This window comes from Ceratotherium simum, chromosome 20, assembly GCF_057802395.1.
Source record: "Ceratotherium simum simum isolate JZ-2026a chromosome 20, ASM5780239v1, whole genome shotgun sequence".
Classification (NCBI taxonomy): domain Eukaryota; kingdom Metazoa; phylum Chordata; class Mammalia; order Perissodactyla; family Rhinocerotidae; genus Ceratotherium; species Ceratotherium simum.
In genome coordinates, this window is record NC_141919.1 from 5,311,314 (window position 1) to 5,335,488 (window position 24,175).

The 24,175-nt window shown below is 42.5% G+C and overlaps 1 protein-coding gene across 3 annotated transcripts in view; it reads right to left on the reverse strand.

The window, feature by feature from the left end:
* Window positions 1-6,556: 6,556 nt before the first annotated feature.
* Window positions 6,557-24,175, reverse strand: part of NTRK2 (neurotrophic receptor tyrosine kinase 2) — a 352,156-nt gene continuing 334,537 nt past the window's right edge. For all 3 annotated transcript variants that reach the window (XM_087444336.1, XM_004440798.3, XM_087444335.1), the window contains 2 exons: window positions 7,619-7,777; window positions 6,557-6,742 (listed from right to left, as the gene is read on the reverse strand). In XM_087444336.1, coding sequence (XP_087300462.1) covers window positions 6,557-6,742; window positions 7,619-7,777 — 345 coding nt within the window. The remainder of the gene's footprint in view (window positions 6,743-7,618; window positions 7,778-24,175) is intronic.

The following is a 24,175-nucleotide window of genomic DNA, read 5'->3' on the forward strand; positions in this document are numbered from 1 at the left end:
CAGGGACACATGATCCTATGTGGACTTTTGGACAAGTTGTTTTCTCCTTTACACAGCTTTAAGTTCCCCAAGTCCCTGCTGAGTTTAACCTGGTCGTATTTTTTTAACTCAAGGAAAACATAGCTGCACCAGTAAGAGGGGTTTTCGTGATGCAAAGTTCCTGAGGAGTTTGATGTGGAGAGAGTCCACTGCCAACTTTATGTTCCTGAAGCCTCCACCAGGAATATCGAATCGTCCGGATGTCTGCTGGCCTCGAAGAGGAGATTGAGGGGAAGAGGTCAGACACTGCGAAATAAGACTGTGAGATACTGAGAAATAGGCTATGAGTCCCCTGCTATGAGTCCCCACTCTCATTTTGTCCTCCCTCACCTTTTTGATTTGGGAAACACTAGTTAACAGAGAGGCCAAGAGAGTATGGCATTTTCGATCTGGCCGCTTCCGCTCTTGGGTCATTATTATCCTCAAAACTGGCCCAACCCTAGGATGCCACGATACACAACATTTCTCTTGGTAGGTTTCTTAGATCTGATCTGTTAGAAATCATGATGATTCTATCTTCTAACTCTGTGCTGTCTAACATGTGTCTTGAGTCACATGTGGCTATTTAAATGCAAACTAATTGAAATTAAATCAAATTTAAAATTCAGTTCTTCAGTCACACTGGCCATATTTGAAGTGCCAGCTAGCCATATTGGACAGTGCAGATAGAAAATTTATATCATTGCAGAAAGTTATATTGGACAGTGATGTTCCGGTTCTCTAAGATATAAGTTGAAAGTGTCAGCTTATGGAGAGATCAGCCAAGGAATTTGTACCAAAGGCCACTTACTCTCATTGCCTTCAACTAATGAACACTGCAGGCATCTTCTATGCACTGCAGGCATATCTAAAATACATACATACAGACAGACGAAAAAAGAGCACACCATGCCTTGTGAAAATTCTATACATTTTTAAAGTAATCATCATGTCACTTTTGGTCTCTCTTTCGAGGATGTTATTTATTGTAAGACATCATTTTTATTAAATACACTGTAGTACAAGAGACTTTCCATGTCAGGTTGAGAGAAGCTGGTCACATGATTTACAAATAAAACTTTTTTTTTTTAAACACTGATATTCTGGTGTCACTTTGAAATCAGCCAAGATGCAGTGGGTCTTAGTAAAGCAATGGACCTCAAAACAGATTGCAAAACAAGAACCAGTAAGTATCAGCACAGAGACGTCACATTAAAAGAAAAAGAAAGCAAATAAAAAGAGAGTTCCAAATACCAGGTCACAATTTAAGGGGCAATATATCTTCAGAGAGATATTGAAATGTGTGTGTGTGTATGGCCTGGATATATACAAACATCTCTCCATGTACAGAAGCAAATGCAGAGAATGTCCACATCTCTAGGCAGATTTGTAAGTGATAGGTAATGATCAGTGAATGCAGGGAGCAATATTTCACCATAATTTGGTTGTTTGTCAAGGGATTACATATTTAAAATCCACATTTAATTCAAAGACCTTGTATTTAAAACATTTCCAGCTGTTTTATACATTTTTAAAGCAATAGTAAGATATACAAGCTGCAAGATGTAGGCCTTTACATTTCATTTTATCCAATTTTCTTTTTCCAGTGCAAACATGTGGCTATTAGCAGCTTTATTATGCTTGCTCCAGTATGTTGAACATTCAGCCAACCTTCACGCAGGATCATTTTTATTAATGCACAGACCAAAGAAATAAAACATACACAGACCTGGCCTAAAATGCATAGACTAAAAAAAAATGACATCCCCATGTTTTCCCATTGCGTCTCCTGAGACGTATGTTAAGATGGCAAAGTAGTTACTTGGTTGCTGTTGTGAAATTCACAGTGTTTTGCCTGCAACACATATACACACATATATATTTTTTTGCTTTGCTTTGTGTTTGTGATGAATGGAGCGAAAAACATATAGAAATAAATAAATACATACATAAATAAATAAATGTAAAAGGAAAAGAAAGGGGAAAAATGCAAAAACTAAGGATATTCAAGAACCTTTGACTTGAGCAGCAGTGATTCATTCCAGCTCTGACAACAAGAAAATACCTCTTCATGTGCTGTCATATTAACTACAAATCCCTCCCACCCCTAATTCTTGAGAGTGATGTTTGCTATCACAACCTCGGAGTCCCCGCATTCCACAATTATGCATTGTGATGAAACTGCTTTAACTGCTCATTTAGCCATCTGAGGAGTTGGGTCACTGGCCTTTCCCCTCGTGAGATTTTCTCTAACAGTGATACGGGGCCAAAACAAAGCTCAACATTGGAAATAAAAGTCCTCAAATGGAAGAAAAAAAAAAGAGAGCAAGAGAATTGAGGGTATGTGTGTATGCGGTCACATGTTTCATTAGCTATACAATTTAATGTTATTGGCATCATAGAAGGTCCAATTTGCAAAAGGAAAGGGGAAAAAGAAAAGTCTGTTCCTGACCGGGGATCCTGTTGTCACGGCTCTTTGCAAAGACAGCATTTTGCACTGTTGTTTCTTGCGTTCCTGCTTGAGTGTGGGAATTCCTAAGAGTCGCTCCCTCGCTGTGGGGTTTTGGATTCTCACCAATGACCTTCAAGACACTGGGCTCCCAACATTTCAGTTCTCTTCTGGAATGCTTGGACTCTGAACACAGGTGTAAAGGGGTCATGGTGGGACAAGGTGAGCATGATACAAATGTGCACAAAGATGAAGAAAATCAATTTTTCTTTCCTGGACCTTTACATAAGGAGATCTATTTCAGTCTGCATTTTCCTTTGCAAGGAGCCAGAGAAAGGACTCAGCATAGTGAGATGGCTTGGATTCAGTTGTTTTGGGAAGCACATTATCTGAAAGATGTCTTCTACCCATGTAGTACTGCACAGAGTTGAAAAGTGCGATGTAGCCCTACCCACATGGAGAATGGAAGCACTAACAGCAACAGGACATTACAAAGTTTTGGTTACTTAGCAGATTTTAAGCAAATTATTCATACTGCACCCTACTTATAATTTTCTCTATTACTGTGTGCCTATAAATTTATACATAAGCACACAAACACACTATGCATGAGTGTTTGTGTATGTATAAATCAAGTATTTATAACACATACATAAATACATGAAAATACCACAGGTAGCGTTGATGTGAACACATATGTATAATATGAGTTCTGATATAATCCTTATTAGCATAATTCAAAATGTTTTCTAAATAAGCCTGATTATGACACGGGTTCAGTGTACAAGTGTTTAGCTGAAGCTGTGAGCATGATTATATATCGCGATATCTCAGTTGCTTGTCATCTCATGTAGTCCATTTTGTTCTTCTAACTTCACATCCTGCTTCATGAATTTGTTAGCAGGCTTTCTTTCCTCGACAGCTTGTTTGCATATTAGAGTCTCTAGTGGACAGAACCATGAACTTCAGAGTCAGAATACTTCCAGTAAGTCCCAGTGGTGCCAGAAGCTAGCCTGGGGATTTCTAGCACGCCATTTAACTTCTCCGAGTCTCAATTTCCTCACCTACAAAAAATGGGAATGATTTGCTAACATATGTGAAAAGTGTTTGGAAAACTATTTAACAATTTATAAATGGAAACGATTGTCTGAGTTTGGGCTAGAGAATTAGGTTTGTCACTACGACTGTTGTAGTTGTTAAGGAATTTGATGGCAGGCCATATTCTGTGATCATTACACTTTAGAAAGAGGAAGCTCCTTTTCTAAAAATTGGAGGAGTATAAAGAGAAGAGGGGATGGTGGAGGAAGAGTGAGGAATATTTTAAGATAGTCTGTGGTTCATTCAGCTACTTTAAAAGCAATCTGGTGTTCTTTCAATGAGAGAGACCTCTCTGAAATCAGTACATACTCTTGAGACAACAGAGGGAAAAAATAATAATAATCAGCAATATAAATAGCTATAAAACTTTGCGCTTGCATAGAACCTTTTATTTCAAGACCTTGAGGGACTTGTCAGACGGTAAAGAGAAATTTTTTTTTTCTTTTTTCCTTCAGAGGAAAACAACACTGGAATGGAATGGAATGCTCCCATCTTCTCATTTGCCTTAAACAAAGCCTTGCTCTAAAACTGCACAGCCCTCCTTAAATTTGATTTCCTAGAGTATTACCTCCTTTGCTCTCTGTTAAAATAAAACAAATAACTTGCAGCTTCTTCCCCCAGAGCAGCTGGCCAGTCACGCAGAATGACAAACCCGGTAGGTTTTTAGGTCATTGCTGATGGAATCTAGAAGAGTTTTATACAAATCTGCCCCTTCTTCACCGCTTCACAGAGCGCCACAGTGTTTTAACAGTACCATGGGTCCTTATAAGATATATACGTGTAGGTATATATCATGGAGATATGGCTTTCGTCATATTATTATGAGTATTCTGGAGGGTTGTTTTTCCACCTACAAAGAGAACAAACAACTCAACTCCCACGTCTCATAGGCCAGCACAGAACTTGAAGGGACTAGGGTTCATCTTGTCCAACCCTCTTCACTTGACCACAGACCCTACTGGATTTCCTTTTGTTCTCAGTTAATTGACACTTTAGATTTTTTGAGAACTGGCTTTCAAAGCCTATAATGGAAAGTAAGGTGCTCCAGGATTAAGGGCACAAGCAAAACCTAAACAGAGCAATTGCACCTTCAGAAACAAATATAAAAAAAATCACCTAAGATGAATTAAAATCACTCCCTTTCAATCTGGCTCGTGTTATAAAGATGTCAAGTTAGCAAAATTCCCCTCACAGAGGGTAGCAAGTTTTCTTGAGGAACAGCAATATTTTTCTTCCTTGGTATAACTCATCATCAAATAACGGTAAATTTCTATTTCAATTTACAATCTCTTTTTGCAAAACCTGTGACTATGCCCAGAAGCACACCTCCAAAGCTTTGTCTGGGCATAGCCTCCGATTGGCATGCTATGCCTAATTTTTTATTTTTACTTCTTTTAACGGAGTGAAGAAAACAAAACAGCATACTGACAATGGAGTACACGTGGAATGAAACCACTCTCCCAACCAGAGCCCAGAGCAAGGTCTTGGCCTGTGTACACTGAACATCAATGTGTGTGATGCCCCCAGAGTGAGGTTTCCTTTCCCTTGGGGATTGACTCTGTTGTTCCCACAGTCCCACAGTGGGTTCCACGTGGATGGGGACATCCAGGCTTCAGGGTCCATATTTGTTAAAACCCATCACCACTATACGACCCAGAGACATTTATACTCGGCTAATGAACCCCATTAGCTTCCCCTAATGATATAAGTTATACCTCTTATGGATCTGCTCTACATATCAGGGGCACGACGTCTGGAGCAGTAGTTCTGCACACAAGGTATTAGTCGACGAAGACCATGCACGTTTTTGCTTGCACAGTTAAAAGGATGGGTGGGGTGGAGGGTAGGGGTTGGAGGGGAGTGCTATCTGAAAAGTTCAGTATAAGGGAAACTTCCCTCTGAATTTATAGCTCGTCCTATCTTTTCCAAGTCCTTGGCTTTCCCATCTGACCTTGAAATGATCTCGGGACAAGAATTCACCTATTTTCAACTGAACTTGACAAAGGCTCAGTGGATAACACTCGGACAAACAAACCTGTGCTATCACCATGATCTACAAAGACAAGACTGTCTGAGCGTGTGATGCGCCATCTTGTGTCTCACGGAAGCCATCTTTTCTCTCTACTACACACTAGTCTTTCTGGTGATGGAAAAGAAGAATCCATGGCACAGAGTTCAACAGTCTTTTTACTCCTCAGAAAGGTCCTCAGGGGAAGGTGCCGAATACATTCCTCCCAGCTAACAGTCGCTGGGTTTTTCCTAAATAGGGACTGACGCCAGCTGATCTCAATGGTTGTCTTGGTTCCTCCCATACTGCAGTTTATAATAAATCTTCTTTCTCTCTGGTTTTAATCTCCCATAGATAAAGGCTTCCCAGATTGAACACAAGTTTTCCTTTTTCGTAGACAGGCTTAAGCCATCCAAAAACAATAAGAATAGTAATAATAATAAATAAATAGAAGTGAATCCATAGAAACTCTCGATGTCTGTACAGCAGAAGTGACAAAGTTTAAGTCAAATATTTGTTTTCCCTTTTTTTCATCCACATCAAAGGCAGGAATACAAGGCATTGTTAGTTGTGGTGGGCAAACTGGAGTGTCTGCTGATATAACAAATTAGGTTTGTTAAGGCCTTTGTCTATGCAGAGTTAATAGTAACGCAGAAGCCAGATTGATTCAAAAAGGAAGGGTAAGGACTGTGAAGCAGGAAAGACGAAAAAAAAAGAAAAAAAAAAAAAACAAAAAAAGTAGGGAATAAACCAAGGGAGATGGAAAGAGAGAGAGAGATAATGCCAAAAAGAAGTCCATACTGTGTCTACGGATGGAGAAGTACACACTGCTTCCCTCTGAAAGCTTCTCGGTGTCTCTGTTGTGAATGCTGTCAGAGTGAAGAACAGCAGATGGATGGCATCCAGCGGCAGTTAAAAGACGTTCATCCTCTCGGCCCATCTGAGGAGGTGCTTTGGGAAGGATCGGTCTGGGGAAAAGGACCCTAGCCTAGAATATCCAGGTAGACCGGAGATGCCTTGGCCAAGTTCTGAAGGAGGGTGTGGATGCCCTTGATGTTCTTCCTCATATGGGGCTCGCGCTGCCAGCACCCCAGCATCAGCTCGTAGACCTCCTGGGGGCACGTTCGAGGTCGCTGCAAGACTCGGCCCTGAGTGATGCATTCTATCACCTGGATAGGACGGAGAGCAAAGACAGGATCAGACGGGAGGGTAAAACCAGGCAGATAAAATCAACGTCAGCGCAGAGAGGACTGCTTGAAAGAAACCCACTGAGTATTTTCCTTTTTTCAGAAGGAAGAGAGCAACTGTTATAGGTTGGTATACCATGGTTAATTTGATTGGCTTATATCTGTTTTTCAAGCCACATGATTTCACCAAACTGGTAGAGAAATAATTTATCTATATGGAATGCTCCCAAACCTTACCCTGGAATCCAGTGTGTTTCAGTCTTACTGTCCTGAGATGGAACCTGGGTCACTTTTGTGTCAGGGCGCTGACTGACGAGGGAACCTCGCTGGGGCTATAGACATGGGTGGCCATTTTGGATAATGGAATTGGATATGGAAAGACAGATGTGGCCCTGAAGATAGATATTAGGTACCTCACAAAGAAGCTATGCCTCAAATACAGACAGATTTGTGAAAGGATTAGAATAGGAAAACAAAGTGCTTGAGTTTTTCACTAGAAGTAAATGTTCTAGTGAAATGTGCAAAAAGGAAAGAAACTTGAAACCCTATTGGAACAAGACCAAAAAGCTAGCTGGACACTAAGGGTGCAGGGCTGCCACCTCTGCTATTCATTTACTAGACGAGCAGCACACAGTGATTCCTCAGTCCCATCACCAGAGAATCACAGGCGTGTCAGCAAACACTACTCTTCTTCTCTAGGACTCTTAAATCTGGGGAGAGCTGTACAGTTAGGTACCCAGCAGGCCATTGGGGTGGTGCCGCTCCCAACAAAGCCCCCTAAGATCGTGGCCCGACTTCCAGCGGAGAGGTTCCTCTCGGCTTCGGCCTTTGGAGGCATCTTGCCGGCCCACTGCGTACCTCATTGTTGGACAGCTGGTACCAGGGCTGTTTGCCGTATGTGAAGATCTCCCACAACACCACCCCCAGGCTCCAGACGTCACTTTCGGTGGTGAACTTCCTGTACATGATGCTCTCTGGAGGCATCCAGCGAATGGGCAGCATCGTGTGGCCACCAACCTGGCGAAAAAGGGGCAACAAGGAGGCGTCAGTCACCCCAAAACCAAGTTCCCACCCTCAGGGAAAAAAGTGTGGAAGAGAGATGTAGGGGACATTTTTTCCTTTCCTTTATTTGTATTTATTAATTTTAATTGGTTATAAACACTTAAGGGAAATATGATTTCTTTACAATCTCAAGCAACAGAGATAGAGGGCAAAGAATGGTCAAAATATTTTTTTCACATTACAGGTATTTGCAGTTCTCTCTTTCTTGAAACTAGACAGGAGCAGAGATGACGATTGGGTGGATGTTCATCTTGGATGAAAAAAACACACATGAACTTTCTGGTGTGAGGATGACCCAGTCTTCTCATTAACAAGATAACTTTGACCAGGATGACAAGTAATGGGCTCTGCATCCAAAATGGCCCACCAAGTGACTCTACTTCCTAGCAAGGCCAGAGCTTCCTTCTGCTTTAAGGTGTGAGGTTGAGGCACAGTGCTGCTTCGAACACCCTCGCCGCAATCCAGTGATGGGCAGGGCAGAAATTATTCCCATTTTACAGATGAGACAACTGAGGTTCAGGTTGCTATGGACACAAAGTCAGGTCTTTGGACTCAGAGCTCAGGACTTTCCTCTACTGCAGGCCACTGCAACTGGGCTTATTTTCAAAAACAAATAAATAAGTACGACTTCTGAAAAGCTCATTTTAGTAAAAACACCAGAGCTGAGGCATTGGATGGCAAGAGTATCATCACAGGCAGAGAGGACTTTGTTTGACAAAGGAGACTTGTTTATGACTTCCTGATTCCTGGAGAAAGGTTACAAATTCCATTTTCAGATTTGTAGCCCAACAAGACTGTCTGATTTTAACACCATGATCAGATTTCTGCACAGTAGTCCTATGGGTGGTGGGTCTCACTTCCCATGCTGGTGAACCCAGCACTGCCAGCCTGAAGGCCATGCCTGACCCTGGGCAGCATGTGAGCTCACGGCAGGAGTGAGACCTCAGTGATGACGACTGTCAGCCCCTGTGTCCTGAGACTAACGCCACGTAGAATTTCTGCCCAATTATAAATCTCAATATCAATTTCTGACTCATTAAAGGAAGGAAATGGACTACGAGTGCCTGAAAAATGCTGCTCAACTCCAGAGCCCACGGAGCGGAGAGTGTCAGAGATGTCTAATGTGCTTGGTGATTTCAAATGATGCTCTTAGCATCAAAGACAGCATGGGGATAAAAGGGGCGGGCTTTTTTTCCTATTCTTCTCTGCATGATGACTCCAAATCTGACAGGTAGAGACACAGCTTGCTGGCTCAGGGTTAGGGTGCCCCCATATCTTTTCTGGTCAGCTTCAAATATACCAAAAGCTCGTACACTAAGTAGAGGCTAGTTGCCTTCCATCAGCTTTCGATTTCCTCACTTGCTTCTCACCCCACAGTGACAGGTAGTCACTGTTCAGTGAGCACAGATTTCCCTCATGGAGCTGCCTGGGCCTGCCTGAAGGTGATGACCATACTCACCATCAAGGTTGGTATTCAAAACACAGGCCATGTGACAGAGGCACTCACCAGCCAGAAAGGATGCTGATGGCAAACTAATTTGAAATGTGTTTGTGGGGGAGAGGGACAGAGACAGAGAACCACTTACATGCATCTCCTAGAACCTGACAGCTAAAAACACACTCTGGGGTGTGTTAACCTAGCGAGAGCCCAGGCTTTCCATATTCCTTGTGCATTCCCAGCTGGTGTGCAGCAGACAACACTCGATTCATGCCATTGGAAACTCCGGGTTCCGGTGCACTCTCCAGTGCGCTATTTCCTAGCTGGGTAATCTTGGACAACCCTCTCTATGTCCTAGTGTCTCCAACTATAAGATGTGGGTACCAATAAACACCTCCCAGGGTTATCGTGAGGGAAATACCCAAGCAGACAATATTTGCAAAAGTGCTTTCTAAATTTTAATGCACTAAATGCTTTCAAGGTGTTACTTCCTTCTCTATAGCCTTTACTATCTTATTTTCTCAATGAGAAGCAGCCATTCTGGGGACGTTAAGGACAGGCAACACACGAGACTCTCCCAGACTCAACACTCTGCAGTGACAAGGGCTTGAGGCTCCTCTGATTGCCATACCTACTCTGCCAAGTTGTTTGTCCTGTGTTGCTAATGGCCAAAGAAAAAGCTCCTGTTTTGTTTAAAGGAGAAAAAAGATTCAAATTTTGATTTACATGTTTTCCCACCTGATCATTTATTTTATGCTTGCAGTCTCTTTGGACAGATTTTTCACTTTAATTCTTTCAAGAATCCCGTCTGGGATTTCACACATGCTGTTATAAATAATGCTTTCCTTGTCCTGATGTCAAACGGGTGAGTGGTGGGGGAATCTAACAAAAGTTCAGACAGGGTTCACAAGTTTTCTAAACCCGTTTAGAACATTTCTGAACAGTTCTTTTACAGCCCTTTCTCAGGATTTTGGAGCATGTCACAACAGTAGACCAAAAAAAAAAAAACCGTTACTGTTGTTATGAATTACTGTCACATTCCAGTCACAGTCACTGGATGGATTTTGGATCTCACAAACCACAAACTGGGCAGCGACAAACTCAATGAGACATTTGTTTTATGTTGTGCTACCTGGCAACTTGCCCTTACACTCTTGCTTAAATATTTGTGAGGTGGAATGTGATCTCCAGTATGACGCTGGGAGTCAGAACCGCTGCTTTGACTTCAGGCTACACCACAGCGCCTGAGAGGTGCTCCAGTGTCAAGTCGGGTCAGGCCGCATGCTTGTCACTAAACTCACCAGATTGAACTGATGCAAGATGGGAAATTCAGTTAGATGGGAGTGGACTTGGACTTGCAATTTTTATTCTCCTCAACACAAAAGACTGGGGTTCTAGTTTCTGCTGTGCTATTAACTAGCTTAGGTAAGTCACCTTAGATCTGGCTTATCTCCTTATTGATAAAATGTGACAGGTTATGGGGCCAGCCCGGTGGCGCAAGCGGTTAAGTGCGCGCGCTCCACTGCGGCGGCCCGGGGTTCGCTGGTTCGGATCCCGGGTGCGCACCGACACGCTGCTTGGCAAGCCATGCTGTGGCGGCGTCCCATATAAAGTGGAGGAAGATGGGCACGGATGTTAGCCCAGGGCCGTCTTCCTCAGCAAAAAAAGAGGAGGATTGGTGGATGTTAGCACAGGGCTGATCTCCTCACAAAAAAAAAAAAAAAAAATGTGACAGGTTAGACCAGCTCTTGGTTACTTCTAGCACAAAACGCTGTGGTTCTATAATCACCCAACACCACTTTGCCACCACAGTCATCCATCAACACATAATACCTCACCTTTACAAACAATTTCTACCCAATGATCTCGCTTGAACCCAATAGTTACCCTCTGGGGTAGATACTGGCTTGTCTTCAAATTACAAATAATGCCCCCAAAGTTCAGAGAATTTAAGTAGCTTACCTAAAGCCATACACATAACTCCTCCCTCTTGGACATCTTGTAGTCACTCTGATGGGTCACTCTGTGTTTCCAGCTTCTGCAAGCTCTAACACATGCTCTGTGTTCAGCCAGCAAGCCTCCATGTGGCTCCTCACCCAGGCCAAACCTACTCATGCCTCTTGGAAAGTTTGATCTCCTTTCCTTTCTATCTACTTCTCGAAGGTCTCTTCAAGACAAGCTCAAGTTCCACCATTTCAAGGACCTCTTCCTCCCTGCTACAGCTCAGTGACTTTTCTAAGCACGAAGATGTCCAGCGCCCCTTAGTATAGGCCTGGTCACACTGCAGTCAATCCCTTAATTTGCTAACGGGTCACTTGCCTCAAGAGGGATGGATGTTAATCAGTTGTGTCTGGTGGGGCATGAGGGAGTAGGTTGGTAAGCATACTACATCTTCAAGTGGGTTTTTTGTGAGTGCTGATATTTAGGGAGGAATCTTCAATGTGTTCTTTCAAAGAGATCAGTGTTGACTACCTTCCTATCCATCCTCCAATAACTTCTCTAAACTCTTGATAGAACTAAGCCTTAGATTACAGGGACAGAAACAGTCTCACCTATTTCATGCTACAAATAAGAACCATTTAATGAAATTTGTGACTTTTTAAAATGCAACCAAAAATACTGGCGTTGACAGGAATCTGAGAGCTCTCTGAGCTGTGTGAGAAATCCAGTCATTCCTCGGTTTGCCATCTGTAAGGTAGATGGGGGAGTCTATGGCGCAGACCTGGAACTATTCAATCTGGGAATGCAATCTAGGAAGACATCATAATGCATAATATGAGGGAATATTGTTCTACAGATGGTGACCGCATCACATATCTTCTGGGGCTGGAGACAAAGGACAGGGAGTAAAGAAAAAAGTTACACCATGAAAAAGAAAAGGACTGGATGATCATGGCTACTAATCATTGCAACTTGCTTAAATAAGCGAAGCTAATCAGAACAATGTCTGAGACCCATGGCCAAAAAGAAATTCCACAGTTATAAATCAAGTTAGGGAAAATAATGGATACTGTTTTTTAAAACAAATTAAGATAAGAACTCTTTATTTAGCTGTTAATGTTTATTTCCATGACGCCTCATAATTTTGATGGTGACATGTATAGGATGATCTGATTAAAAACAAAAATAACAACTGTGTTCTAGTTCAAATACCTGGGCCTGAGCATCCTTTAAATCTACCTGTTTGAAAGGTAATTAAGACAATAAATCCTGGAGAGAATACTAAAAGGCTCTTGGTGAAACTGTCTTGCATTAGAAATCAATGATTTTATTATTTTTAATCAAATTGGACACATCTAATCAGTTCAACTACAATATTTATTTCTTACCCAAGAAATACTTTTTGGTACATTCCCTTAGGTCATTGAGTTGTAAATTGTGAAAATTTCCCCATGGCTTAACAACCAGCATGATTTATTTTTCTACATTGGAAAACAAGGATTTAGGGAAGTCGAGGAACTTGCTGAGAAAGTGTAGATATAAATTGGTGACCAACAGTGTAGAAGACAGCTCTTTATCCCACCACTATTCATGCTGGAAGCCTGGGTTCTTCTCATTTCTTACAAATATGCAAAGCATCTTTATCGCTAATACAAGTTAATGAGTAATGCACAACCCATTTTCCAGGTGCACTGGGAGGCGAGAGAGGAGGTGACAAGCTTAGCTCTTCTTCTGTTGGGCTTCACATAAAATGCATCTACCATCCTCCTTGCTCCCTCATCATGTTCTCTGCTCTTCTCCTACAGCATCCATTCTTATTGCTGCCCCTCCCAATCCATTCCTGCTTCCTTTTCTTTGAATTCCTCTCAAATCTCACTTGTGCAGTCCCATTTCAAATCCCAATGTTGCATTCAGTCTCGTCTGATTCTTTCCTTATCTCCCCAAATGATTGTGCTTATACCCATCACAACTCATTCTCCATCCAAGGCGATGCGTAGTCTCAGCTATGTTTATGAGAGGTAAAATGGCAGGCTGGAGCCTTTCTATAGATCCAGAGCAAATGCCTAGCTGGCTTTGAAACCACTGATGATTTAAAGGTGAGTAATGCTAATCTGGGGCCTTCTAAACTCAACCAGGAATGACCAGTGATGCCTGGGAGGCCACTTTCCGCTTGTGGTATTTACTCAGTGAGTGAGTGATAACTTGCTTGGAAGCCAAACATTTTACTCCCTGAGAAACACACAGGCCAAAGGTCAAGCCCCATTAAGAGATGATTAGTCATCAGAGGCTTTTGGCCACATTAAATATTGAAGAGGTGCCTAGAGCTCCTCACACACCCTATACCCCATTGCTTTGTTTCAGCAGTTTCTGCTGATCTGTTCCTTAAAAATTCATGAAAGCTATAAACTTGAAGAAATAGCTGAACCTTATTTACTTATTTATTATGTGTTGCATCTGTAATGTGAAGTTAAAAAAAGGAAAGAGAAACAATTTATGCAAAATATTCTCCTTGGAGAACCTGGAACCATTGTGGTCAGACTGTGGGCGCTTTATGACCACATCCAGGAAGACCAGAATTCTCCTATTATAGAGTGATGGAGTGCTTCCGTGGTGTGTGGCTTTGAACCAGGGGATATTCATGGGGAGAAATTCAGCCTTTCCTGTGTTGCCTAGAAGTCCTGAATGAGCACTCAGGTTGAGTCAGGAGGGGCGCTGGTGAGAGCCTGGTCACCATCTCTCTTTCAGTGGGGATTGATTGTCACTACACCTGAAATTGCTGTTATTTGCAGCCTAGAAAATCTTTCATTTTCTTTTACCATTACCATAGACGTAAGGGTTATGACTTAGTAGCTTTAAGACGAAGTGTTTTCGGATTAGTCAGAGAATATGCTGGACCTTATTGCTAACAATATTTTTGTGAATACTTTTTCTCATAATTAAATCTCTATCCTGCCAGAACAAGGCAAATGATCATGTTTTGAGGGGGGAAGGTCCCAGAGCTATCATTTCTATCTTCTGGCACTTGGATTCTACATGAGCAGATAAGACAAATTTAGTACAAAATTTGCATTGAGAATTGATTTTGTCTTTATTCTACCATGAAATAACAACAATACAAATCATGAAAATAACAATAATAATAAATACTTCATGTTTGTATAACACTTTTTTTGCCTTTTCACAGCATTTCCATGTCTATTTATTCTATGATAATTGTACCTACCCCAAAATATGTTTGTGAAGATTAAATAAGTTGATATTAGTAAAGCTCTGTGGTGCCATTGTGTGATGCCATTTATATGATGTTCTTGAAAAGGGAAAAATATAGGTTTAGAAAACCTATGGTTGTCAGGGACTGGGAATTGGTAGGGGGGCGCTTGCCTTACAGGGGCACAAGGGAATTTTGGGAGATGATGGCAGTGTTCTATATTTTGATTGTGGTGGCAGTTAAATGACTGTTTGCCAAAACTCAGAACTATTTGCTAAAAGAGGTGAATTTTACTATATGTATATTATACCTCAATGAACGTAACTTAAAAATAAATAAGTTGTTAAAATAATGCCCAGTACATAGTAACGTGCAAAAAATATTAGCTACTGTTGTTATGCTAAGTATTTGATGATCCAGTAATCCTGTGGAGTAAGTCAGGCATTTTCCTTTACCCCAACTGAAGAGATGAGGAATCTCCATGCCCAGAGGCAAAGTGACGTACCCAAAACCGCACAGTAAGGAGTGGTAGAGTCTCCACCAGGACCCAGCTCTCCAAATACATGGAGCTCTCTCCATTCTGCCTCAAGTCTGACGTGGAATCAGTTCAGAAATAGGGAAGGCTTTCTGCATTAGTCAGCTCGGGCTTCCACAACAAAATTCCATAAACTGGGTGGCTAAAACAATAGACATTTATTTTCTCACAGTTCTAGAGGCTAGAAGTCCAAGATCAAGGTTCCAGCCATTTTGATTTCTGATGTGAGCTCTCTTCCTGGCTTGTGGACGGCCGTTCGGAGCTGTGTTCATGCAGAGAGACAGTGAACTTCTGGTCTCTCTTCTTATAAGAACACTAATGCTATTGGATTGGGACTCCACCCTATGACCTCATTCAACCTTAATTACTTCCTGTGAGGCTCTGTCTCCAAATACAGCAGCACTGGGCGCTAGAGCTTCAACATATTAATTTTGGGGGGACACAAACATTCAGTCCATAAAGCTCTCCTTGATAATGCTCCCCCTTCTGATTCCAGAACACTTTGGGGGAGCAAGAACAGCTCTGAGTACAGCCATACCTTGGAGATATTGCTGGCTCGGTTCTAGACCACCACAATAAAGTGAATACCGCAATAAAGTGAGACATACAGATTTTTTGGTTTCCCAGTGCATATAAAAGTTATGTTTATACTATACTGTAGTCTATTAAGTGTGCAATAGCATTATGTCTATAAAAACAATCTACATACCTTAATTTAAACAATACTTTATTGCTAAAAAACGCTAACCATCATCTGAGCCTTCAGCAAGTCGTAATCTTTTTGCTGGTGGAGGGTCTTGCCTCAATGTTGATGTCTGCTGACTGATCAGGGTGGTAGTTGGTGACATTTGTTGTGGCTGTGGCAATTTCTTAAACTAAGACAACAATGAAGTTTGCCACATCAATTGACTCTTCCTTTCACAAACGATTTCTCTGTAGCATGCGATGCTGTTTGATAGCATTTGGCCCACAGTAGAAACCCCTTCAAAATTGGAGTCAATCCTCTCAAACCCTGACACTGCTTTATCAACAAAGTTTATGTAATATTCTAAATCCTTTGTTGTCATGTCAACAACCTTCACTGCATCTTCACCAGGAGTAGGTTCCATCTCAAGAAACCACTTTCTTTGCTCATCCATAAGAAGTAACTTCTCATCCATTAAGTTTTCTCATGAGGTTGCAGCAATTCAGTCACATCTTCTAATTCTAATTCTCTTGCTATTTCCACCACATCTGCAGTTTCTTCCTCCACTGAAGTCTTGAACGCCTCAAAGTCATCCATGAGGGTTGGAATCAACTTCTTGCAAACTCCTGTTAATGTTGATATTTTGACTTCTTTCCATGAATCACAAATTTTCATAATGGCACCTAGAGTGCTGAATCCTTTCCAGAAGGCTTTCAATTGACTTTACCCAGATCCATCAGATGAATCACTATCTATAGCAGCTATAGCCTCAGGAAGTGTATTTCTTAAATAACAAGACTTAAAAGTGGAAATTACTCCTTGATCCATGGGCTACAGAATGGATGTTGTGTTAGTAGGCATGAAAACAACATTAATCTCATTGTACATTTCCATCAGAGCTCTTGGGTGACCAGGAGCATTGTCAATGAGCAGTAATACTTCGAAAGGAATCTTTTTTTCTGAGCAGTAGGTTTCAATAGTGGGCTTAAAATATTCAGTAAATCATGTTGTAAACAGATATGCTGTCATCCAGCATTTGTTGTTTCATTTATAAAGCACAGGCAAGGTAGAGTTAGCATAATTCTTAAGGGTGCTAGGATTTTTGGAATGGTAAATGTTCATCGGCTTCAACTTAAAGTCACCAGCTGCCTTAGCCCTGAACAAGAGAGTCAGCCTGTCCTTTGAAGCTTTGAAACCAGGCATTGACTTCTCTCTAGCTGTGAAAGTCCTATGGTATCTTCTTCCAGTAGAAGTCTGTTTCGTCTACATTCAAAAACTGTTGTTTAGTGTGGCCACCTTCATTAGTTTTATCCTCGCTAGATCTTCTGGAGAACTCGCTGTGCTTCCACATCAGCACTTGCTGCTTCACCTTGCACTTTTATGTTATGGAGGCAGCTTCTTTCCTTAAACGTCACAAACCAACCTCCGCTAGCTTCAGACTTTTCTTCTGCAGCTTCCTCACCTCTCTCAGCCTTCACAGAATTGAAGAGAGTTAGGGGCTGGCTCTGGATTAGGCTTTGGCTTAAGGGAATGTTGTAGCTGGTTTCATCTTCTATTCAGACAACTAAAACTTTCTCCATGTCAGCAATTAGGCTGTTTTGCTTTCTTATCATTTGTGTGTTCACTGGAGTAGCACTTTTAATTTCCTTCAAGAACTTTTTCTTTGCATTCACAACTTGACGAGTTGTTTAGCATAAGATGCCTAGCTTTTGGCCTATCTCAACTTTCAACATGCCTTCCTCACTAAGCTTAATCATGTCTAGCTTTTGATTTCAAGTGAGCGACATGGAACTCTTCCTTTCACTTGAACACTTAGAGGCTACTATAAGCTTGTTAATTGGTCTAATTTCACTATTGTTGTATCTCAGGGAATAGGGAGGCCAGAGGAGAGGGAGAGAGACGGGGGAACAGCCAGTTGGTAGAGCAGTCAGAGCACACACAACATTTATTAAGCTTGCCATTTTATACGGGCATGATTTGTGGAGTTCCCAAACAATTACAATAGTGATATCAAAGATCACTGAGCACAGAAAACCATAACAAATATAATAATAGTAAAAACCTTGAAATATTGTGAAAATTACCAAAATGTAACACAGAGACACAGAGTGAGAAAATGCTGTTGGAAAAACGGTGCTGATAGTCTTGCTTGACAAAACTTGCCACAAATCTTCAATTTGTAAAAAATGCAACATCTGTGAAGCGCAATAAAGCAAAGCGCAATAAGGTCTACCTGTACTAGGAGCTGTGCAGTTCTGGTCCAGAATACAAATCTTGCTCCTCCTTCAGCATCTTCATGTCTCCAGGTGAGGCTCAACCCCACTCCTCCCCTGCCTTCTCAGGTAACTCTTGGTGGTTTCCCTATTACCAACTACTTCTAGAGCTTAGCACATGGCTTAACCCTGCTCTTGTTCCAGATTCAGCTCATTTCCAATGCAAACCTTAGGGCCATCTCAGTCCTCACCCTATCACCCCATCCCCCACTCCACCCCAGTTTCCCTGGTGGTAGCTGAGGAAGAATGAGCAGACCCTGGAACCCCCTAGTGATGTGCAGGTAAAGGCAGAAGGGCTTCCTGGACTTTGTGTCACCTCAAGTGACATCCTTCATGGGTCCCATTATCCCCTGCTTGTGCACTATCTACAATTTAAAGAGCCAAAGAGCCCCAGCCTTAGACATGATGGTAGTTTCTCCTTATTTTACATTTGGCTCTAATCAGGAGCAAATAAGTCTTCTCTCAGTAGAGCATAAAACTGCAATCATACCGATGTTTAGGAATCATATTTGGATCTAAAAACAAGGATTCTTCATCTTAACAATAAAGTGAAGTTAGACAGCAACAACCTACACTCCCCCTTCCTCTGATTCCTCCTCCACCCCCATCCCACTAGCTCTTATCATCCTTGATGGGGAGTTTCACAAGTGGATCAATGAGAAGACGTTGCCTTTGGAAAGAACTAATACAGCACGCTGCCCGGTGTGTGATCAGTGTACAATACTTACACATCTCTCAGCAATGAGAAGTTGTACAGTCCAACCATATACATTTCATCAAACTGCCATTATTTTAATATTCAACATTACTGAGCTTTTTATGGCCTCCTGCACATCATGGTTTTCGACCCAAGAGACCATCTGACTCTTCAGCATTTGAGACCAAAGCATTGCCTCTTTTGATGATGAAAAGCCAACAGGGACTGACATGTGCTGAGCAAAGGCAACCAGAAAAGCAGGAGCAATATATATTCGTGTCATTGTCTATGGTAAAGTGACTGCTTTATGTTGGTTTAGTACCAAAATTCCAGTGTAAAATTGTTTCTATGGAAATAACTCAGAAAGGCTGGTATTCTAGCTAGCTTTTAGAAAAGGAAGAAATCAGTGATTTGTCAAGAGAGTAGGAAAAATAAAACTTCACTGTATTGGAAACAGCTCTCTCCATCCCAGCTGCGATTACCGTGATTATTGCTGCCCTGGGTGCACCACGTCCAGGAAGTGGAGAGATCAGGTTTCTGGGTGGACACCACATATCTGTTCCACCATTAATGCCAGCATGTCAGTTAACACTGAAGACCCCGCCAGAGTGTACATTCCACCACTAACCTGAGATGAGGACTTAATACATCAGAGCCAGTTCAAAATGAATAAGGTCCTCTTCCCTCCTAGCTCATTCTGATACGGAAATGCATTCTGATGTCTGTGTCCACGTGAGTGTAACAATAATGGGAAAGCTGCTTTTCCAGGGGGCTCTGAACGCCTCCCTGACGTCCTCATAGTTCTTTTCTGCCGTGTCTGTGATCTACGTAATGCATAGAGATTGTGACCTTGGTTATAAAGGACATTGTGATTTCTTATGATGATCGTGAGAGCTAAGACATAATATAATAAACTTAACTCTTGGGGACCGGCCTCTTGGCGTAGTGGTTAAGTTCACGCATTCCGCTTTGGCAGCCCGGGGGTTCGCAGGTTTGGATCCGGGGCACGGACCTATACATCGCTCATCAAGCCATGCTGTGGCTGCGTCCCATATACAAAAAATAGAGGAAGATGGGCACAGATGTTAGCCCAGGGCCAATCTTCTTCACCAAAAAAAAAAAAAATTAACTCAATTACTGAGCACCTATTCTGTGTGCCATGCTTTGTGCTACAGACATTACCTACATTTAAAACTCATCCTTCTCATACCTCTCCAGACATATCTACAGATAAAATATACCTAGAGAAAATGCACATATTACAAGAAGCAGCTGTTTTGCGATTGTGAACCTGGAACTCAGTTCCTCACTGGCAGCTCTTCAGTGCAGAGTGAATATTGACAACTCAGTGTTATGGAAAACCAGCGTGGTGTAGCTGGGTGCTTCTCAAACCTTTCCACCAAAGCAGCCCAAAATGCAGGAAGAAGGAAAAGACCAGGAGTATGGAGAGTAACTGGGACCACGTCTGTGGGTCTAGTCCAAGGTGCTTATGGCAAGTGTGGAATTTGTTTCAAGTCTTATATTTTATCTTTAACTTTTAATATATTTGTTGCATTACACTCCATAATGCATTATAAAAAGTAATGATCTGTCCCTAAATCATTTATTAAAATTGATGCTTTGGAAACACAGGTCATGTTTATTTTGTGGCTTCATGGGTCTCTGGTCTGGACACACCATCTTGTGTTCAAAGGCTACCCAGACTCCTGTTTGAGAGGCTCTGGTGGCAGAAAGTGAACAGATTTTGGAGTCAACAGACCTGGTTTCCTGGTCCAGTTCTGCCACTTACTAACTAAGTGAATGTAAATATGTCTTATGTCTTAGAGTCTCCACATCTAAATAGGAATAAAACCTCATAGGCCTCAATCAAGCCGATATCCTTCCCCAACAGGCTAAGTTCTAGAAGAGGTGGTAAATAGCCCAATGGCCAGAAGTAAGCAAAAAGAAACATTCAGACAACAGCCTTGGGATAGCACAACCCTGCACCCGTATTCCGCACAGTCCTGCCCACTGCACAGTCCAGAGGGGTTCCATTCATACTGCAGTCCACGTAAATGCCCCCTCCTGGAGGTGTTCAACATAGTGACCTGCATCAGAAGCCTGGGCTCTATTCTGGTGCTTAAAGACTCTCCAGGTGACAGGGAAAGTCATTGCTTCCCTCTAAACCATAAGTTTTTCACTTATAGAATGAGGACAATGATACTTATTGTGTCTTCTCTGTGAGGCTCAAGTGAGGCAGCTGGCAAAGTATGGCTTGAGTGGTAACACCCAATCCACATGCAATATCTCATTAATCTTGCTTCTTTTCACGTACCTTCATTTCAGTACATTTCAACAAACCTGTATTTGGTTAGTGCTATGTGCACTGTGGGGAAGCAACGTTGAATGAGATGAACTCCTTGCCTTCTGGAGCTTGTTGTATAACCATAATGCAGGGCAGGGAACCGATGCCAGAGAGGAAACGTGAACAATGGCTGTGGATCATGACACTGCTGCAGTTTGGCCCACAACTTGATCAGCTTCCTTCCTCTGACAGGTCAGTATGAGGATGCCCACAATTTGCCACTATGTCCAGAGGGTCACATGGGGGGAGACTACTGGGAAATGGCAGGAGAGACAGTTTTCAAAGAAGATTCCTCACTGAAGTTTTCTCAGGAGAAGGAGTTGGCCACAGTGCCCTAAAGAGGCTGTGATGGCTGAGTTGTGTTCAGCTTTGTGGGTAACGTTTAACATCTAGCTACCTTTTATTGCAGGCCTGCCGCATGAGAGGCATGACCAAGAACTTTACACATGTTACTTCACTGAGCTGCACCAAACCACAACCAAGCTAATGCAGGGATGAAGAGGGCGCATCAGTTAGGGATTGCCATCAGCTGCAGATGACAGAGACAACGGCTTAACCATGGAGGAAATTCACTTTTCTCGCTTACTGGAAGTTCTGAAGTATGCCATCAAGGGCTGGTGGAATACTCTAAGAAGTTCTTCCAAAGACTTCCTTCAAAAGGCCTCTCAAATCTGTCACCTTCTTTCCACCACCATTTTGATCTCCTGGTTCCATCCTTCCCCTCCCAGGGCTACTGCGACAGCCTCCTAACGGGTTTACTTGATTCCCTTCTTGGCTTTTTCCAAACCGCTGTTCATACACTAGCCAGAGCAATAGTCTTAAAATATTAATTGTATCATATCATTTGTTTTTCTGCTATAAACTCTTCAATGACTTCCCATTGCCTTTAGGATAAAATTAAAAGTTGTTAAAATGGCTGATAGAACCCTGGTTGATCCTAGCGCCTCCTTCTCTAGTCTCCTCTCCTGCTCTCCCCTTTCCTTGCAGTGACTCATCCACTTTAGTCTAAATGTCCTCAGCACTTTCTCCCCTTAGGTCCTTCACACATGCAGCTCCTCAATGTTTACCTGGCTAACTTCCACTTGTCCATCAGGACTTAACTTAAATATCATATCCTTAGACATCAAAAGCAAGTTGGGCTATCGGGAAGCTCCACTTACTTTCCCCTCAGGGCACCGATCAGTTGTAATGACTTGCTTACGTGTGTGGTCATGTGTGTGCTCTCTCCCTCTGCCTCTCGACTATAAGCTTCATGAAGGAAGCGCTGTCCGTGCTTGGATGCTCAACAGATATTTGTCAAGTAAAATGACTGCATCTGGCTGCCTCAGGGAATGGGCCGGGTGGAGGGATAATCCAGTATGAAATAAGTATGGAAGGCGAAGAAGGGGCTAAAGCCAAAAAGGCAGCTTCTTGTCAGCCCTCCTCGGGGCTGTCAGCACAGACCCCTTGGAGCTGAGGGGGTATCCAGAGGGGAAAAGAAAAAATGGGCAGTATCCGATTTGTTTTAGAGAGCAGCATTCGTTTCTACTTTAAACTGTAAATAAGGAATGGAAACAGACATATTTTGTGCACAGAGCAATGAACATATGGGACCAGTTACCATGAAAAGCCGTGGAAGCTGGAGATTAATGAGCTGAAGTGACACCCCGGTAGAGAAGGGTGTTAGGGTGCTGGGAGAAGTCAGAGGGGATGAAGGGCTGGGTGGCCTGTCCCAGGAGTTCCCTTCTCTTTGCTCACCCTGTGGTATGTCCCATTGGCCATCCCAACTTCCCATCCCATCCCACTTACACAGGCCCCTTGTAGCCCCATCAGAATTCCTCCATGGGAGGGGCTTGGGGGTGGCGGATGCCTGGAGGTGGGAGACGCTGGTCTTGAAGCCCCCCTGGCATGGCACCACCTATGCTTAGTCTCGATGCTGGAAGGTTAAAGGGGGCAGATTAATGAGAGGAGGTCTGAAGACCGCAAACCAGCCCTTAGCATTACCACTGCCTCCTGCATGAGCTACCCTCACTCTCACCTACCGCCATAGCTCCGCAACCTAAAACTGTGACCAGAGTGCTGGGGAGTAACTAAAGTCTGGAGAAATTAAGCTAAAAGCCAAATCCCCATCTTCAAAGGGCTATCCATTTCCATCACAGCAGATAACATTAAGAAACGCTATTATAACATTTTTGGGATTCTCAAATCCTCATTGCAGAGAGTCTAGGTTGATCTTTTTAATCACTGAGTTGATAACCATTTGTTTTGGTATCATTCACTCATTCAGCAAAAAATTTATTAAGCTACCTATGGGGTGCTGGGCATGGTCCTTGGCACTGGGGATGTGGATGCAAATCAGCTCCATGTCCTCATGAAGCTCTCATTTTAGTGGGAGACACAGACCATACCTAAATAAACAGATATCCATGTATGATAATGTCAGGTGATGATAACTACTGTGAAGAAAAAAAGAGTAAGTGGATGGAAAGGATAGAGGGACAATGCTTTTTAGAAAGAAAGGTGTGAGCTGGTGATACCTAAGCTGACATCTGAATAAAGTGAAAGAACAAGACAAACATCAGGAAAAAATGCATTCCAGGCACTGGGGTCAGCTGGTGCAAAGGTCCTGAGGTAGGAACAACCTCAATGTGTTTGAACAGTAAGCAGGCCAGTGTGGCTGGAGTGACTGTAGCAAGGGGGTAAGTGGTAGGAAAGGAGGTAGAGTGTCACCTGGGCCATCCTCGGTGGGGTTTTCTATAAAGTCACAGCTGTACTGAGGGCTGTGTGTCTATAACTATATGTCATATCTGTATCTATATTTATATCTTTACCTATATATCTAAAGAATATGCTACATCAGATAGTATTTTAAGGCAATCTACTTAATATTATGGGAATTTAGAACAAACACATAATCTGTAACCTAACTATCATTACCATTTACTAAGTGGGGAGACTAAGATATAGAAACCCAAGACCATAGTCAGAATCAGGTTCCAAGGTGGCGATGGAGGAGAGATGTTTCAAGTCCACAAATATTGCCTCTTTCTCTTTGACTTTTGCCTCTTGCTTTGTACTTCCCCAGCTCCACCTGGAGGCGTGCAAGCCAGCTAAAGCAATCATCAGCCACTTTCTCTGAGCCCTGTTCAGGAGGAAATCCCTTCACCTGATCCAGAGAATCTGACAATGACATCATTGGACTGTAGCAATAACCAGTGCTTGCTTTCGCAGGAAGTGATGGATTTAGGGCACA